Consider the following 12,238-nt stretch of genomic DNA (forward strand, 5'->3'; position numbering starts at 1 on the left):
CCTTAAGTCTGTGCATCATCCCACCCTGTCCACATCCTGTCCTGTGAAGCATTTCCCTACAGGCTGACCTGGCCTGCAGTCTCTTGTCTAGCTTGGCACTAAGCCTGTGCAGAAGGTAGATTCCTCCTGAGTGAACTGGCCATTCATGATATAGCTTCCATGGGCCTCTTTGTGAGGCTGCCCTGGCGGCCTGGGACAGCTTGTTTCCATGACTATTAGTCATTCATTGGGCCCAGGAGGGTGATAGGATTTGGCATGCCTCAAGTACAGGCTGTGACTCTGCAGCCTGGCTAAGAACAGTTTATATAAACTTTGAGAAGGCACTTTGCAAAATGAACATGCATGTTTGCACTAATGAAGATCCTTTGATATGAAATGCTAGATGGTTCCAGAATTGATGGTCTCTCCTAGAGGGCCACTGCAATTAAAATTGTACTCTAAACCCTAACTAAGAATGTTATCTTTGATCTATTTTTAAAAAGAATGTATCCTGTCCACCCCCGTTGACCCATAAGGTCAATTCATTGTTGTAGTTGACTTTTCTTGGTGATGTTGGTGGTTTATCACTTTGTAACCCTGGTAGGCCACAAACATGCTGTGTAGACCAAGCTGCCCTAGAACTCACTGAGTGCTGGGTTTAAGGCTTGACTCCACCATGCCTGACTGTTACTGATTTTTGACTCTGGGTAAATGTCTGTGTTGGGTTTTAATTCTTCTCTGAGATTGCTGATACTTAACTTCCCATCATAGAAGGGCAGTCTTGTGCTTGCTGCCCTCACCTAAGCCCATTTTATGCCAGTTTCATAGAGTACTTGGCTCTTCTAGGTCATTATCTCATTCTCAGTGCATACTGTAGTGGTAAAACCTCTCAGGCCAGAGAAATAATTATTTCTTGCTTTAAAATGAGTTTTCTTGTTCATGGTAAAGCATTCCTCCATGCCTTAGTATCTTAGAAGCCAAGTTTCCAGTGCAAAGGTTATTTAAAATAGTGAAAATGTTGAACAGTTTGTTCTCTGGTTCTCATGGCTGTTTGCATCCTCAAGTAACCTCCCTGCTGTGTTGTTCAGTCTTCTTGGTGGGCTGTGGCTCATTCCTTCTATTGCTTTTCCCTTTTGTGGAGCCTTTAGTTCCTCAGATGATGAGGAGTCAGGTACAATTTCCCCTTCATTTGATTATTTCTGACACTTGAGTATGTTATGATTGGTAGTAGAACCAGTAGGGCTGCTGTACAGCTCAAGGGCGCTGCCCGCCCCCACCTCCCAATACACATTCACACCAAGCACTGTTTTGTTTGCATATTTGCTGTTGCTGAACTTCCTGCTAATGCTTCCTTGGTAGAAAGAAGTCAAAACACATCCATGTCAGCTGCTGTGACCTCAGGCCCTGACAAGTCAACTTTTGCTCTTCCTGTCTGTCTCCCTGTATGTGGATGGAGACCCCTCCTTGGTCATTCTGCTTTCTATCTGCCTTCCGCTGCTCCTCGTTGAGAGTTTTCCTTAGCTCGACTAATCCATCAACTTTTGGTTAGCCGCTCAAACTTTCTTGCCGAAGAGATTGTTATATTTACAGGATAGAAAACTTCAAATTTATATTGTTTGTTATGTGAAGGTTTGTTTCTGTTGTGTGTATTCTCTTAGAGTGGAATACCTTAAATGCTCATATGTATACCTCTACCCCTTCCCTTCTCAGACAAGGAAGCTGCATTTTAGACTCCTTCGCGGTGACTTGGTTTGCTGGGGAGAGGGCACTTTAAAGCTTGCCTAATAGTGTGTAGTAGTAGCATTTCCATTTAAAGGCTCTACCTCACAGACTGTGTTCTCTGCTACAGGGTGTGGTGGTTCCTATGAGGGATCTGGAGTTGGTAAAGGGATAGGCTTTCAGCACACCGACTACTCAGGGAGGAAGACTACTGATAACCAACAAAGCCTTGGCCAAATAAGATAAAACATGGATCACTGTGCACAGTAGACCCTCCCCCTGTGTGTTGTATGCATGTCTGTGGTGGGGAGGCAGATTTCCTAGAGGAGTAGAACAGTGATGCTTCCTGCCACTGTGTTTCCTGGCTCAGGAAAGGATCACCTGCAGTTTTGACTGCCATGAGCCTTTGATGGAGCATGCATTAGATTGAATTAGACAAGAATTAGTTATATTCAGTCCAAAGTGATCAAACGTCAGCACAGTGTAAAATACTGGCCTGTTTTCTATTCAAGTTGTTATTCATGCATATGACTACACAGATGCAGGCTTGCTTCAAGGGGTGGCATTGGACCATCATGCATCCCATAATGATGTTGATGTGGATCCCCTGGGAACAGGGATTGAAGGTATTCTTAGGTGACCTGAATTTAAGGAAAAGGTGCAAACACACAGCACACGACTACTCATTCTGACTAGTGGCCATGTTAACTGTTGGCATAGCCCCACCAAAGGGTTCCATAGTCAGTAAGGAGCCAACAGATGGTAGTAGAGCAAGCAAGCACCAGGGGAGGAGGTTTGGTAATGGATGGTGAAGGCCTGGAGTGCCTCTTGGAGGACACAGATTTGAAAAGGCTAAGGGAGTGTGGGTTTGCAGGTGCCCAAGCCTGGGCCTTAACTACAGCTTCTCTGCTTAACATCTCCCATGTGTGAAAAGCATGTTGTCAGACTCTGGTCTTTCTCCAGACTGAGAGTTCTGACTGCCTTCTGGTTCTGTGAGTGTCTGTGAAAAGACTGGTCCACAACACAAGGGCTAACCAACTGAGGATATTTTGTTGTTCATCTTAGCATCATACTTTACTAGGTTTTGGATATATGTTGAAAAGTAAGAAAGTTTCAGGTTTTGGAAAAAATTTTAGCTCCTTGTGATCCATAATAATTATAGAATTTAACAATGCCCTGTAGGCTTTTAATGTACTCTGTCCTATAGTGAATTAGATTATAACCTCTTTCCCATTTTAAAGTCTCAGAGACAAGCTTGGAAGGGTTGGTGGTACAATGAGAAAGTAGCAGGGACTGTACCTGAGTCCTGTGCCCTTTTTCCCTGTTGTGCTGGCATAAAACCTGGGATGGATTGCAGAGCTCACAGAGAGCACCAGCTCTGCCCTGGAAATAGTACCATAGTGGGCATGCTACTTACTGGACTCACCCATTTGCATGTCCTTGTGTGTAGGTTGGTAGTGTCCTGACTGTGCCAATATCAGAAGAAATCAGATTGGGGATATACTGGGATGTCTGTCCTTGCCCTGGGTCCCTGGAGCCACATAGATAAAGTGGAGGTTGTCCTCAGATGTGCTGTTTTATACTGGGCAGCAGCTAAAGATTTTTATTGTTGGAGCATTAGTTTACCCTGTTTGGTTTGTTTGGAATGGTTGTTTATTACAACAAAAGATTACTCTTCTCTGGAAAACTGAGAGCTGTTGTGTTCCAGGACACAGGCTGAACATCACAGCAGAGAATGACTGCCGGCGCTTGCACTGCTCGCTGAGAGACTTGAGCTCCCTGCTGCAGGCTGTGGGCCGTTTAGCTGAGTACTTCACTGGGGATGTGTTTGCTGCAAGGTTCACCGATGCTCTCACAGTCGTGGAGAGGTAGGCTGGCTGTGCCATGCAGCCCTCCATCAGAGTGTAGCTCTCCTCTTATGGAGAGTGGCATGCAGCCCCATCATGTGTCCTCTGTCTTTCCGTCACGCACGGGTTAGTATAGAGCAGATTGCCACTCGATGTACTAAGCTTTAAGGCCCTCATCAGTAAAATAGTGGGAAAGGTTTCTTGTGGTTTTACTGTGAGAATTGAGTAAGATACTTAACATGGTAAATAAAACAGAACAAACAGTAAACACAAGCCAAGCTGTTAGTATATTGGCAACCTTGTATGTAGCTGTAAATATAGTATTGGATTCAGAAAAATGCAGGAACAGTCAAGCTGCATGTCTTTCCTGACAGGATAAAGGAACATCAAGAAAGCCTTACTGGGGCTGGGAAGATGCCGTACAAGAGGGACCTGAGTTTATCCTCAGAACCAACATTTAAAAACAAAAAACAAACAGAAAATAACACAGGCACAGCGACACACACCTGTAATCCCAGCTCTGGGGAGGCAGAGACAGACTGATCCCTGAGGCTTGCTGGCCAAACAGCCTCTCCTACACAGTGGATTCCAGTGAGAAGTCTCTCCTCCCTCCCAAATTAGAAATAGAATCGGAAGACAGGAAGGAAGGGGAAAAAGTAGATGGTACCTGAGGAATAACATCCAAGTTGCTCTTTTCTCCTCTCCACTGCTATATAATGCACACATATGAACTTATCCACGCACGAACAAAGGAGGGGAAGCGGTTCAGATTCCACTAGACAACAGCATCCGTTTTCCTGTAGGTCACATGTGTTAGAGGTATAGACTGTTGATGCTTGGTCCAGTCCAATCAGGCTCCTGAGAAAGTTAGGCAGTCTACAGTCCCTTCTAGAGTAGGTCCCTGGAAAGAAATGGAGCTGTTTTCTGAGGAACATCTCATTTAGCCGCCCCGTCCTCCCCCAACATTTTGGACACTGAAGGTCAGGTGGAAGTGTTGGGAATTTTAGTCAGGTAAGTGTTGGATTCACAGATGAGTAGGTGTATGTAAAGAGATCTACTTGCCTCTGCCTTCTGAGAGCTGGGAATTAAAGGTATACTCCACCACACCCAGCTACTTAAAATGAAAGATAACTATAAGAGTTTTAAATTCCTTAACAACGAAGTTAAAATTAATAATAGTAGTAGTATAAGTAGTTTTATAAGTAGTTTTTTTACTCTGTGTCAGTTCATTTTATACTTGGGGGTGAGCCTTGCCATCTTGTTTCTGAGGATGGGACTCAGAGGCCCTGGGTACTTTCTTTGCTTTATGTGATCACGAGAGGGAACCTAGTATTTTAAGACTCCTAATTCCAAGCTTTTTCCAAACTATGGGATTTCTACTCATTTTTGACTAATTTTCTTCACTGTCCTGTTGTAGGCTATTTCTACTGATGAATTCAATGGAATTAGAATGCATTTTCCTGTCTCAGTATTTGAATTTGATTCAGTAAGCAGATATGTATGTCAATTCTATTAACTCTGCTATGAGATTACAGATTAGAGAGCCTGAGTTGTTTTAAGGCCTTATGCTTACATATGTGTCTGCACAACTTAGGTTTGCAAGCTTAGCACTTAGTAGCACCTGCTGTTTTGTCTGCATTCATCAAGACCAGTGTGAAAGCCAGCATTGGTGCCGCATTTTCTATAATCCCAGCACTTGGGAGACAGAGGCAAAGGGATCTCTGAGTTCCAGGACAGCCAGAGCTACACAAAGAAACTCAAGACTAGTGTATGAGAGAAGACTTTCCTATTGTTTTGTGATCTGACTAGCCAATGTGATTAGCAGTGTTGTCTTATAAGTCACATGGAACCTGATGTTATAGTTGCTGAGTACAGATACAGGCCTAGTGTGGAACATGATTTAAGGAACTCAGCACCAGAAGGTGGGGAAATGGCTCAGGGTAGTACTGAGTGTTTGCTATGCTGTGGAGACTTGGTGGCCACCAACCTCACAGGTCTATCAGGAGACCCTGTTTCAAGAGAATGAGGTGAAGGTAGAACAGAACACCCAGAATCACATGACCTCTGTGCTTGCATGGGACAAACACACCCACACAGCTGTGATTTATCACATTGTTAACACACGTGACACGAGCATACGTTGTGTTGTGTTGCTCACTGATAGTTGCCGTTTCCATTCCAGTTTTACAGAACTTCTGAGGACTTGGGGTTAAGGACTTGGCTCTTTACTTTCTTGACTCTGGAGGTTTCTCTTCACGCCATTCTCCAACCCTTAGTCCATTTATGGTTTCCTTTTGGAATAAAGTCCTGCATTCCACACATCTAAGAGGAATGTTTCCCAGAGTACAGGCTTCCTTTCTTTAGTGCTAAACTGTTTTCGGAGATGGTGATTTACACACACACACACACACACACACACACCCTCCCCAAGCAGCTGCCTCTATGTAGTGACCTCCTGAGTTGAGGGATTGCTTTCAGTTCAGGGTTCTGTGTGGAATTGGCCAGAACTCAGGGCAGAGCTTTTCTGTGTACTCACCTCAGAAAGGACAGGACAGCGAGCCTTCCTGCTTCCTAAAGGGTCTCCCTGCTGTACCTGATGCTCACTATGCATCGTAGGCCTTGATAAACCAGCACACTAGGCTGCTTCCCTACACTGTCACCATCTCAGCTTATGCTGGAAAGATTTCCTCCTCTCATCTCTTTTGTCCAGCATTTTATCATCAACAACTTCTAATCTTCAGAGAAGTTGAAAGAATCATACAAGGAGTGAAGGAGAGAGTGAGAGAAAGAGGGTGGATATGAATCCGCCTCCTAGACTCTAGATTCTACGGCAGACATTTTACTCTTTCTTTATTATATATTGATCCATTGGAAATGTTGGAGTGACTTTAAACTTGTCATGTGAATCTTCAGATAAATTGTCAAAAGAGCAGGCTTGCTTGCTGAGAACATCCACTTGGGGCAGGGGGAGGGAGGCCAGAGAGATGGCTCAGAGGTTAAGAGCACTGGATGCTCTTCTAAAGGTCCTGAGTTCAATTCCCAAAAACGGCATGGTGACTCACAACCTCTGTAATGAGATCTGGTGCCCTCTTCTGGCATGCAGGCATACATGCAGGCAGAACACTGTCTACATAATAAATAAATAAATCTTAGAAAAAAACCATTTTTTCCCTTGATTCTAAAAATAGTATGTGTAGCTGGGCATAGCTCATATGTGTAGTCTCAGCACTTGGAAGGCTGAGACAAGAGGATCAGAAGTTTAAGGCTAGCCTGAGCTACATAGCAATATACGGCAAAAAAAGATACACATGCACACAGCATTGAATATTCATAATGTACAATCTAGGACTATAGAAAAATAGAAACAATAATCCATAGTCCACCTCCTCCATTCTACCTCTAGAGCAAACTGGGCTAACATGTTCTTTTGGTGGAGAGTTTTTTCAACCTTTCCTCTGTTTGTGAACATGTGAGTGTGCCACAGTGTGTGCACACATGTGAGTGTGCCACTGTGTGTATGTATGGAGGTTAAAGGACAACTTGTCAGTTCTCTCCTTCTACTGTGTGGGTCCCACAGATCAAACTCCGGTGACCAAACCTGGTGGCAAGTGCCTTTCCCACTAAGCTGTCTCACCAGCCATTGTTGTAGACTTTAGTGATGCTTTAGTAAGTGCTCTTGTAATTAACCCTTAATGCACAGCTCTGACTATTTTGGAAAGAATTGGAGATCAGATTTTTTTTTTTTTTTTTTTTTTTTTGGTCAGAAAGTTGCCTTTGAACTTTTCTTTGTTTGTTTTGGGCTCTCAAGCTTAATGTCCTTTCTCACCCACTCCTTTGTCAACAGGTTGGTCAAAGTTACTCTGTACGGATCTCAGATAAAACTGTACAACATTGAAACAGCTGTGCCGTCAGTATTGAAACCTGACCTCATTGACGTGTAAGTAGAGCATAGTAACTGCCTTCTCGAGACATTGACCCTGTCTGCAGATGAATTGAATGTGATGAACAGCGGGAGAACTCTCCAATTCTGTCCCCAGAAAGATTTTTGGATATATGTTGGGGTGAGGATAGTTGGTTGAACTAAAGAGACCAGGGATGAAGCTCTATGGGGTAGACATTGTAGGAGACAAGTGAGGGCCCTGCAGTTTGTAACTAGTGAGCACACAGGGATGGCATAGAAGAACCTGAAATGTGTATCTCTCGCCCCGCACATAGATTGTTCAGTGGCAGAGTTGGTGGATAGGAGAAAAATGAACCGTCTTACAAGCACAAGATGCTTCTTCCATCTTAGGGGGCGGGGGGGGACAGCATGCTTCCCCAGAAACCGAGTATCCTCTGATTGACCTCAGTTCTGACATTACTTGTAGCATCCTATTGAAGCTCAGTGCCCAGGAGTGCCCCTCGTGCATCTCCTTTCCAATGCCAGCTGCTGGCCCAGCTGTGCTTCTCATGCTTCTGACTGATGACTGGGAGTGGGATGCCCACATCTTCCTCTGAAAGTTTGAGTAATTTGCTGTAGTTGGGTCTCAACTTGGCAAGACACATCTAGGTTATTATAAGAGAGTGCCGAAAGAGATGAGTAGAGCAAGATATAGGAGAGGTTCAGAGCCTCCCTGTCTTTTCTGGGCAGTCCCCTCCAAGAGGCTCCCCAACTCACCTAGTCTGGGTTAGTATAACTGATTGGTTAAATCATCAGGGAAATGTTTAGTCCCTTTACTCTCCCCAGAGGCTGAGGGTGTAGCAAAAGTCCCAACCCACCAAGCACATGGCTGGGCCCCCTGGCAGTTTGTCCCCTACCCCCTGGCAATCTAGGGACTTTCCAGAAATTGCCTTGCTTAACATATGCTTGGGTGTGTTTTAAAGGGTTGTAAAAAGTAACACACACTTAGATTCTTCTGAAGATACTGGAGGAACTGAGGATAAAAGACCAAATGTTTTCAAGCAAAACATGTCCTTATTTAGGGGGACATTGTAAGGACTATGGGAGCTGTAAGCCAGCAACAGGTCTAAACCAAAATAGATGTCCTAAAGCAATGGAACACAGAAAGACTTTCGGACATCCTCCTACAGACTTTAAGTTTGGTAGGATGGCACAGTGCCCAAATGTCTTGACTCAAGATACTCAGCTAAAGTGTGTACATGGGGGGGGAGCACATGGGAGAACGACCTGGAAGGGATAGCATTTGGGGAGTTTAAAGAAGACTTTACCAATGTTGCACTACCCAAAAGGCTTGCTGTGGACTAGAGCAGGGGCTAATAAACCATGACCCATGGCACACACATACACATACCTCTCCCATGACCCATGTGGAATGCTCATGCACGAATGAGCACACACACTTGAAATCTGTCTCCTATAATCTAGAATAGTCCTAGTTACACATGATGTATGAACAGAAGTGTGTGTAAAAAAAGGAAGAGACAGACACCTTGGAGCCCCAGACCTTAAGTTTACTGTTTAAAGAATAGCCTACAGGGTGTTGGAGCACTGGCTGCTCTTCCAGAGGTCCTGAGTTCAATTCCCAGCAACCACATGGTGGCTCACAACCATCTGTAATGAGATCTGGTGCTATCTTCTGGCCTGCAGGCATACATTCAGGCAGAGATGTTTAAATAGCTGCATCTTAAAATGCCTTTCCTCTTATATCACGTCAGTAAACACTTGGGTAATTGCTGATGCTGTTTGATTGTGAAGTGATGTCTGTCTACACCCTAACTCTGTCTACAGGCAGGTCCTAGAAGCTGTGGCACTTATGTTGCCCCTCATATGTATGCCTTGCTGTGTAACAACATAATTTCTCCACTAAACCACTAAAAGGAACCAGAACGCCTTTGGGAAAATGTACTGTTTTGGGACAGGATGATGCTGGGGAATGTTGTAGAATCAGTAAATAAGGAAGTAGTTCCCGAATGTATCTGGAATATGCAAGAGCACACAGGAGCTGGCTTGAAGGGAGTGTTCTGGTTAGACTTGATCAGCAATTAAAAGTGACCATGACTATACTACTTGGAATAAATAATCCATTTGCTCATATATTTTTTTTAATGAATCAGTGGTTTACAGTTTAACAGTAACTGAGAAGGGGTCTTCATGGTGCCCACACCATGGGGAACTATATATGTAGGTCATATCAGAATAGCAACTTAGGTTGCTTAATTGTGACTACAGAAAAGGAGAAGTGTTCATAGCTTTGTGGTCTAGTGTTTTGAACTAGACTGCTACCTTGCCTCTGTAAAACCTGTTATTTGTCATCTTGTTGAGTTGTGGGATTTTCTATGTTCTCATTGACCTGGAACTAGCTATGTAGACTGTGCTGGCCTTGAACTAGAAATGTGCCTGCTTCTGCCCCCACGAGCAAGGATTAAAGGTATATGCCACTGTGCCAGGCATGTTTTGGAGTTTTTGTTTGTTTGGTCTTAGCTTAGTTTTTAAACAGGGTTTCACTTTGTAGTTCAGGCTGGTTTGGAACCTGCAGTGTTTGTTGTCACCTTAGCCTGAGTGCAGGGATCACAGGTGTGTGTCACCACACCTGGTTTCATTGTGAACCTTAAGTGTGCATTTTGTTAATGTGTGATCAGTGCAACCTTTGCAGAAGTCAAACACCTGAACACTCCAGGCAGATAGGGAGGGAGGGAGACTTTGGAATCTTCTGTCAGAGCTATACGATACCCATCACTCATCTAGACTACAGTTTGCAGCTACTACCTTTTGTTAGCAAATATCCCTCACGTTTCTCATCTTCTTAAAAGACTTGTGTGTCACAGGTAGATTAAGATCTGGAAAACATTTAGGAACTGCCCTGTGTGTTCTCAACAGTGGTGGTCATATACAGATAGTGAGCAGGTGATTGATCTCTACACTGTCACCATGTCCTGGAATGTCCTGCACAGTGGATGGAGTTTTTGTCTTCTTGCCTACAGAAACAAGTTTGTGCCACTGTGTTCACCTGGCCCTCTCAGATCATTACTTCTTTCCTTCCTGCAGGCATGCCCAGTCACTTGCTGCTCTCCAGGCCTACTCCCACTGGTTGGCACAGTATTGCAGTGAAGCCCATCGACAGAACACACAGCAGTTTGTGACACTCATCTCTACCACCATGGATGCCATCACGCCTCTCATCAGCACTAAGGTCTTGAGATAGAAAATGCTGCACTTTCTACCTGTTTGTCCTCTCCATAGTTCTGTTTCCCACAAAACCAAAATGGTATCCTGACTGTGAGTGATACAACTGTGCTTCATGTTCCTTAAAAAATTTGTTTTATTACATTTATTTGTGTGTGTGTGTGTGTGTGTGTGTGTGTGTGTGTGTGTGTGTGTGTGTGTGTGTGTGTGTGTGACTGCCACAGCATGCCTGTGGAGATCAGAGTACACCTGGTAGGGATTGGCTGTCTTTTTCTACTCTTGTCCTTGGTTTGTGGTGATGAGGATCTCTGTCTCTCTGAGCCATCTTGTCAATCCTCATGTCCATTTTCAGTTGTAGTTGACACATGTTCAAATATGACTTGGGTTTTGCCCATGGTGAAAGCACCTGCTCAGTTTTACTGACTAAAAAGTTTTGTTGTTTGATCTCATTCCTTGAAACAGCATTGTTCTCAGGATGAGCATGGTCAGGATGGTGGCATTCCAGACATGGTTCTGTGTTTTTACAGAAAGTATGTGGTTAGCTAGAGGTACTTCTGTTTATTCCTGCCTTGCCTTGCTTTCTTCTGAATATACAGAACATCTTGAGTTTTCATATTACCTCAGTCTGTTTTCTTATGAGGATGGGTTTTGACTTTCCCATTGATAGAAAGATTCTCCCTTTATGTCTGTTCTTCTACAAATGCCAGAAGGCCAGCAGTGGGATTCCAGAAGTGGAATGCTAAGTAAAGGTTTTAACGGTGTAAAACGGACAGAGTCTAGTAAGTCCTCACCCAAGAAGACTGCTCTCTTGCATGAGGTGTGTGCAAGTGTTCTTGCTGTCTTTACATATATAGGCAGCCTGTTCTAATGGAGACATGTTGACTTCAATAAACTTGCTGTGTTTGTAATGGTAATTTCTAAAAGTTTTGATGCCCATAATGTATCTAGCTCTTGCTCCACTTTTAGGTTGATTCTGTTGCAGGTAAAACTGGGTTCGGAATTTAGGTCAATTAGTAGGGTGCTTGTCTCATGTGAATGAAGCCTTGGGTTCAGTCCCTAGTACTGCATGAAGACTTGTGGTGGTATGTGCCTATAATCTCAGCATTCAAGAATAGAAGTAGAATCAGAAGTTCAAGTTCATCTTGGCTATATAGTAAGTTCAAGGCCAGTCTAGGCTACATGAGACTCTGTCTTTAAATTAATAAATGTTTCTGAAATACATAGATTCAAGAATGTTTATCCTGTTACATAATTTCCTTAGAATAAGTAGAGACTATTTTGTTAATGGTTAGAAACGTTTTGTGATTCTAGAAAATTACCATGGTACCTCCTTCATAAATCTACAGACATTGACTCTTTGGTGTGGTGTTTCACCAGTCTTATCCATGTTTGACCCCTGCTAAAGGAAGCTTTCTTAGGTGCAGGCATGGCTCATCAACAGAATGTATGTTTAACACACATACATGTATATATGTTTAACTGAGGCCAGTTTCTAACTACTCCTTTCCAGAAACTTTTATGGATTTGAAGCTGCCAGTGATTTGAACAAGTTTTTTTAGGCATGTTGAAG

The 12,238-nt window shown here is 43.6% G+C and overlaps 1 protein-coding gene across 2 annotated transcripts in view; it reads left to right on the forward strand.

Moving 5' to 3' along the window:
* Xpo6 (exportin 6) overlaps positions 1 to 12,238 on the forward strand; it is a 104,590-nt gene that overhangs the window by 77,972 nt on the left and 14,380 nt on the right. For both annotated transcript variants that reach the window (XM_040754696.1, XM_040754698.1), the window contains exons 13-15: positions 3,407 to 3,566; positions 7,390 to 7,482; positions 10,531 to 10,675. In XM_040754696.1, the coding sequence (XP_040610630.1) occupies positions 3,407 to 3,566; positions 7,390 to 7,482; positions 10,531 to 10,675 (398 nt within the window). The remainder of the gene's footprint in view (positions 1 to 3,406; positions 3,567 to 7,389; positions 7,483 to 10,530; positions 10,676 to 12,238) is intronic.

Source organism: Mesocricetus auratus, unplaced genomic scaffold (genome assembly GCF_017639785.1).
Source record: "Mesocricetus auratus isolate SY011 unplaced genomic scaffold, BCM_Maur_2.0 Super-Scaffold_4256, whole genome shotgun sequence".
Lineage (NCBI taxonomy): Eukaryota > Metazoa > Chordata > Mammalia > Rodentia > Cricetidae > Mesocricetus > Mesocricetus auratus.